This window comes from Ailuropoda melanoleuca, chromosome 14, assembly GCF_002007445.2.
Source record: "Ailuropoda melanoleuca isolate Jingjing chromosome 14, ASM200744v2, whole genome shotgun sequence".
NCBI lineage: Eukaryota > Metazoa > Chordata > Mammalia > Carnivora > Ursidae > Ailuropoda > Ailuropoda melanoleuca.
The window spans coordinates 45,434,049-45,440,319 of NC_048231.1; the positions used below are offsets into that span (position 1 = coordinate 45,434,049).

Consider the following 6,271-nt stretch of genomic DNA (forward strand, 5'->3'; position numbering starts at 1 on the left):
GACGGAGCGGCTGGGGGCGCGGGGCGCGGTTTTCCTAGCAAGGGGTCTGGGGTCCTGGGGCAGGGCGGGGCCTCACTAGGAGTGGGAGTGACTCCGAGCGTGGGGCGGGCTTTTCCTAGGGCTTGGCGGGGCCTCCCAAGGAGAGGTCGCGCGCGGCTCGGGGCCTCTCGACGTGAAGGTCTTGTCTCAAGGGCGCGGGGCGGGGTCTCCCGAGGAGAGGGCGCGGCTCAGGGTGCGGAGCGCGGTTTCTCGGACCGAAGGCGCGGGCCCGGGGACGAGGCGGGACTTCACTGGAAGACGCGGCGGGAGGCGCGGGGCGGGGCCTCCCTAGGAGATGTCGCGGCTCTGGGCCTCCCGACGTGAGGGTCTGGCTCAAGGCGTGGGGCGGGGGTCTGCCGGAAGGGGGGGCGTGGCCGGAGGGGAATACTTAAGCAGCCTGGGCGCGCGCGCACGCCCCGCCATGGCTCTGAGGTGCATCGCTTCTGTGTTCTGCCCCGGCACTCCCCGCCTCGCCCGGCTGTCTACCGCGCCGGCGGCTCGCGAGCAGACTGCTGCAGGCCGGGAGACCGCGCCAGGATGCGGGGCGACAGAGGCCGCGCGGCCACCGGTGCCCATCATAGACTTCGGCAACGCTCAAGAGGCGTACCGCAGCCGGCGCAGCTGGGAGCTGGTGCGCAGCTTGCTGGTGCTGCGTCTGTGCGCCTCGCCGGCGCTGCTGGCGCACCAGGAGCAGGTGCGCGGATGGGCAGGGGGGTGGGCGGGCAGGTGGGTAGGTGCGCATCGCGGCGCGCAAGCAGGGGCACGCGCCGGATCCTCTGTGTGTTCCCGGAACCTTCACGAAGTCTTACTGTAAATCGGGGTCCGTTGTTCATCGCTTGTAGCCGGGAAGTCCGGAAGGGAGGTGTTTCCTGCATTCCCTTTTGGGCCTCGTGAATTTTCCTATATGCCAGTTACTACTAACTAAAAGCAAAAACCAGTTTCTGAATTTTTAAGCTATAAGCTGCTTGCAGTAATGCAAAGTTGCCACCTGAAAATTAAATTGTCTTCCATGTTGCCCAAAGGGAAGTCTTGGTCATATTGAAGGGAACCCAGAGTTCTCAGAAGATGTGACTCTGGAGCTCACTAGACACAGCCATTCGGAACGTGTTGGGGAAAATGGGAAGCCACTTGGACTACAACTTTTATTACTTCAACATAGTAACTGTGAAAAGTGTGAGGGCTTTGGGGAAGTAAAAAGCAGAACACCGTCTTAGCCACTGTCAGTCTGGACTTGTGGAAAAGACAGTTATTTCAAGGTGATCCTGGGAACAGTTTGCAAGGGTGTAGTTGTTGGTGCTAAGGGTCTGGAAGGCTCTTCATGGGGGCGGTGTTGAGCGTATGGTACTGCCTCCCTTGGCCCCTGGCGGAGGCTGGGGAGGTGGAAGCAAAGAGCACCAAGCCACACTTTCGGCTTAGGTGAAGGTGAAACTACGGTGGGTGGGAGGTGAGGGTACAGGCCACAAAGTCAGAGTCAGGTGGGTCTGAGGGGACTGTGGGGCCAGTGGAGTGTTGGACTGGGTCTCTCCAGAAGTTTTACTCAGATGCAGCCTAGGACTGTTGGTGGCAGGAGTGGAAGGGGAATGCGGAGGAGGAAGGGGCAGAACTGGAGATGTGGAGGCTTCTGGGGAGCTATCTGTGTTTTTGGTAGACGTGGATGCCCTGTGGCAAATTTGTGGCTGTGGAGCGCCCAGGCCAACTGGAGAGGAGGGCGGAATGGGACACTCAGGGGTCAAGGAACCTGGTGGGGGTTGAAGGTGGTGAGAACCCTTTGGGGAGCACCAGAGTCTGGGGCACAGCCTGAAAGGAGCAGCAAGTTCTGGAGGTGCAGCAGTCAGGAGGGAGGAGGCAGCTGGGGGGCAGGAACGACTGGGTGGGGAATGGTTGGCCATGAGGTCTCTGTGGAGGGCAAGGACAGGGACCTGGCTCCTGCAGTTGGGGCATCATGGGACTGCTGGGTGGACCTGGGATGTGTGGGGCAGGAGTGGTGCAGGAGCCCTGCCTGCCGCCATGTGGCTGGAAGGGAGGGAGTGAAGGCTTGGAGCCATCCAGGCCATATTTCTGCCATCTCAGCACTGAGCTTTCTTCCTTGGGATCAAAGCCAGAGGAGAAACCAGCAGAGCTGGAGACTGTCGGGTACTGTGGGTGACCATTGTCCGCGTGCCAGAAAGCGCCAGAGTGCAGGGACCACTGTGGGTGCCTGGAGGCATGGGGAGGCTTCTCCCAGGCTTCCCTCCTGTCCCATCTGTGCCCCGAGGACACCTTCAGGGAGCCCACTAACGGTGCTCTGTGTGCCCCCTGTGGCATCTGTTCCATCACAACATTGCTAGTGGTCACATTGGTGTCAGTGGCCTTGGTGCGTGGCACTGGAGGCAATGGGGAAATGGGGCAGAGGCCAGGCTGCAGGGCTGTGGACTGCTCACCAGAACCAGTACATACTTACCTTGTCCTCTGGCCTGGGGTGGAAATTCCTTCTGCTGAGCAGTGTGGATCTGTGCAGCACCTGTGGGGGCAGTTGGGGATCTTCAAATCTGTTCCCAGGGGTGTCAGCCTGAAGGAGCCCCAGTTGAGCTGCTGCATTGGTTTGGGACCCAGTAGGGTTCCTTCCTTGCCAGAAGATAAGGGTTTAGAAAATTCAGGTCTTCCATGACAAAGCCAGTGCAGAAGGCAGTAACAGAAGAGGAAGGGTACAGGATAGATGGTGATGGTGGCCTTGGGGGACAGGGAGGAGAGAGAACTGGCTTTACCCCTCCTTGCTCTGCACACATCTGTTTGAGTCTTTTACAGTGAAAACAAGTGTATGTGTTCCTGGGGCAAGTTGCTAAAGCCACGAAGGATGCCCCCACCTGGAGAAGAGTAGGGGCTGCCTTCATCCCAGGCTGGGCCACCCAGGGATACACCTGATGCCAGGATGTTTTTCAAGGGGTGGCTTTGCTCTGGAGTTAGCTTTAGAATTGCCAGCCCTGCCCCATGTGCTCCATAGCCCTCTGTGACAGCCTGGCTTCCTTTTGCCAGAGTGAGAGGGTGAGTGACCGGCTCGGTGACCTGGGTGGCTTTCCCTGCCATTCCCTCTGAGCCCTGCCTCCCCTTGGGGAGCTGGTCAGCGCAAAGTGCAGGGTGTGTAGGAGGTTACCAGCCCAGGGCTCCCCTGGGCCAAATTCCAGCATCTGCCTTGCTCCTGCTTCTTTGATTAACATTGGCTGTGGCTGCTTTCGTGCTTGACTAGCAGAGTTAAGTAGTTACAACTGTGACTGTGTGGCCCACCCGGCCTACGTTATTTACCATGTGGCACTGGACAGGAAAATTTGCTGGCCCGAGAGTAGATGGCTGGCCTCTTTCCACACGTGTTGGTTCCTGACAGTTCTTAGAGCTGACACGTATGATGTCAGGGGTTTTCCAGAGCCAGAAGATGGTTTTCAGGTGTCTGATTCTGCCCCATCTACCACAGGGGAGATCCTTGATGTAATCAAGACCCGGCTTTTACTCTGGCAAGGCTGCTCTGGCCCATGGATTCCCTGACCGGTGGCCCGGGCTGTGTGGGGCCAAGGCAGCCTGGCCCATTCTCCCTAGTCGGTCTTTCATTTTCCGTTTCTTATCCTCTTTATAAAAGCAATGAGATGCAACGAAAACCAGGTGCTACAGAGAGGCTATGGCAAGGCAGAGGGGATGGCCTGGAGAACCTTGTCCTCCGGACGCCCCGTGGCGCCCTCAGGTTTGTTCCTGAGGCGTCTCCACCAAGCACCAACCTGCGACTCCAGGCATGTCTCCCTTCTGGCCAGTGTGGGGATGCTTAGGATTGGTTTGGGGATGAAGCTATTTGATTTGCTCATATTTCTGCTTAGACCAGAGATTGTCCCTGAAACCCCGATCCCAAGAGATGTTCCTCACAAAAGGGGTTCTGTTATCCACTGGGTTTGACACACCTCAGGCTTTCTCTGTCTTGGAGCTAAGCGTGGGGGATTGTGGACACACAGGAGTTCCCAGACAAGTGGCATATGTGCCCTCCCAGCAGCTTTCCTTTCCAGCCTCAGCGGAGCCGCTGTCTTCATTCCTTCCTGCCCTGGCTGTCCCACTGCACGGGCTCCATGCCACCTCCATGTCTTGGCAAGCCCCCCTCTCTGGATCTAAGTTAGCAAACATCTTCCATCCATCACTCCCTCACCCCTGTTCTGAATCACTCTGTGGAGGAAGCTTGCTTCTTCGAGGTCTCTCCCCTGCTAGGATGTAAGCTCCTTATCTGTTTTGTTTAGCTTAGAATTGTACGAGGCACAAAGCAGTGGCTCAGGACTTGGAAGGAATGATGGCAGAAGTCGGGGATGTGGCAAAATGTGATTGTGAGTGGTTTATGGGCAGTTGTCTTCCTCAGGGGCACGTGCACTCGAGCTCTGGGTCTGCTGTGGCCCTGGATGACTGTACCGAGTCCCCCCTAGTCCCACAATGGGCTCTTATCTCAGACTCTGTAAGTGCTTACCTGGCTTATTGTTAGCCTAAGGCTTGCTCGAGCTGAAGTTAGACTCCTTCGGAATTTACCATGTGTTCATCTGCTCAGCAACCACTGGAGGGCCGGCCCCTTGCCAGGCACTGTGTTAGGGACTCGGAATAAGCAGTGAACAAAACATTGCAAAATCTGGGTGCTCGCCTGCTAGGAAGTTGTACCAAATCGTCCTCCTACCCGGCATAACCCACTGAGGTGTGGATACAGAGAATGTTATGATGAACACGCCCGCTGCTCTTCCTAGAGAGACCTGCTATTCATTTCTTTATCCATCGAGTGATGGTCAGGCACTTGCTGTGTGCCACTGGGGTTATCCGTGAGTGTGCAGGGCAGGGAAGTGAGTGGCTGTTGCCGGGGGTTGGGGGGGCTCTGGGATCTCTGCCCTCCCCGAGGAGTGGATTGACAGTAGCTACAGGCTGAGAAGCAAGCTGCTGCCAGTGGTGTCCACTGTTAAACCAAGGCCGGGAGTCAAGTTTGGCCCTGGGAGAGTGTGTCAGGGCTTTATGGTTGGAGCAAAGGGGGCGGGGGAACAAGAGTGACCTGCTGGGGACAGGGGAGGCCGGACGGCTGGGACAGCCTTTTCCTTTTGCCTTTCAGCTGCTGCATCTCACCAGGAGACTTCTGGGGCAAAGGCTGTTTGAAAAGCTGATGAAGATGACCTTCTACGGGCAGTTTGTGGCCGGCGAGGACCAGGAGTCCATCCGGCCCCTGATCCGGCACAACAGGGCATTTGGAGTGGGCTCCATCCTGGACTACGGGGTGGAGGAGGATCTGAGCCCTAAGGAGGCCGAGCGCAAGGAGATGGAGTAAGGCGCACCTGGGCATCTGGTCGTAACCCCAAAGAATCCTGGGGTCAGCTGGGGCTGGGTTGGGGGAGGCCCCCCAAGGCTAGGAGAGCTTGGTCAGCCTGCTTACCAGTGGCCTTCCTGGGGTTCTTGCAGTTTTGTTCTGTGAGAATGACGGCTTTCACAAAAGGCCTTGTATGCACCAGGCTGGAGTAGGGGCAGAGACTGGGGACAGCCTACCTGCCTGGTTTTGTGTGGTCTGCAAGCTGAGATTGGTTGTTACTTTTTTTTAAATGGTTGAGACAAAACAAGAATAGTATTTTGTGACATGTGAAATGTGTATGAAATTCACATCACTTTTGCCCTAGAGGGGCAGAGTTGAGTAGCTGTGGCAGGTGCCATATGGCCCACAAAGCTGGAGATAGATGCTACCTGAGGGTTTATAAAAGATGTTTGCTGACCCTGGCGTAGGATGTGCTCTGGCTTCCTGTTGTGCTAAAGCATCTCTTCAGAGGGATTGCTAACCTGCTGGACAGGGTCCCACTTCCTCACTCTTGCCTAGCTCCTGGGAGGGTTTTCTTTTCTTTCTTTCTTTTCTTTTTTTTTTTTTAATTTTCTTTATTTTATTTCATTTTTTAAGATTTTATTTATTTATTTGACAGAGAGTGAGCACAAGCAGGGGGAGCAGCAGGTAGAGGAAGAGGGAGAAGAAGGTTCCCTGCTGAAAAGGGAGCTCGATGCGGGGATCGATCCAAGGACCCTGGGATCATGACCTGAGCTGAAGGCAGACGCTTAACCAACTGAGCCACCCAGGCGCTGTACCCCCTCTCCCCCTTTTAAAGACTTTATTCATTTATTAGAGAGTGAGAGAGAGCATGAGCCAGGGAGGGGGGGTGCAGAGGGAGAGGGAGAAACAGACTTCCCGCTGAGCAGGGAGCCCAATGCAGGGCTTGAT

General features: G+C 56.5%; 1 protein-coding gene across 1 annotated transcript in view; it reads left to right on the forward strand.

Annotated features, from left to right (window-relative positions):
* Nucleotides 1–430: 430 nt before the first annotated feature.
* Nucleotides 431–6,271, forward strand: part of LOC100470434 (proline dehydrogenase 1, mitochondrial) — a 33,895-nt gene continuing 28,054 nt past the window's right edge. The window contains exons 1-2 of the mRNA XM_011226709.3: nt 431–733; nt 5,129–5,337. Of these exons, the coding sequence (XP_011225011.2) occupies nt 461–733; nt 5,129–5,337 (482 nt within the window). The 5' untranslated portion in view covers nt 431–460. The remainder of the gene's footprint in view (nt 734–5,128; nt 5,338–6,271) is intronic.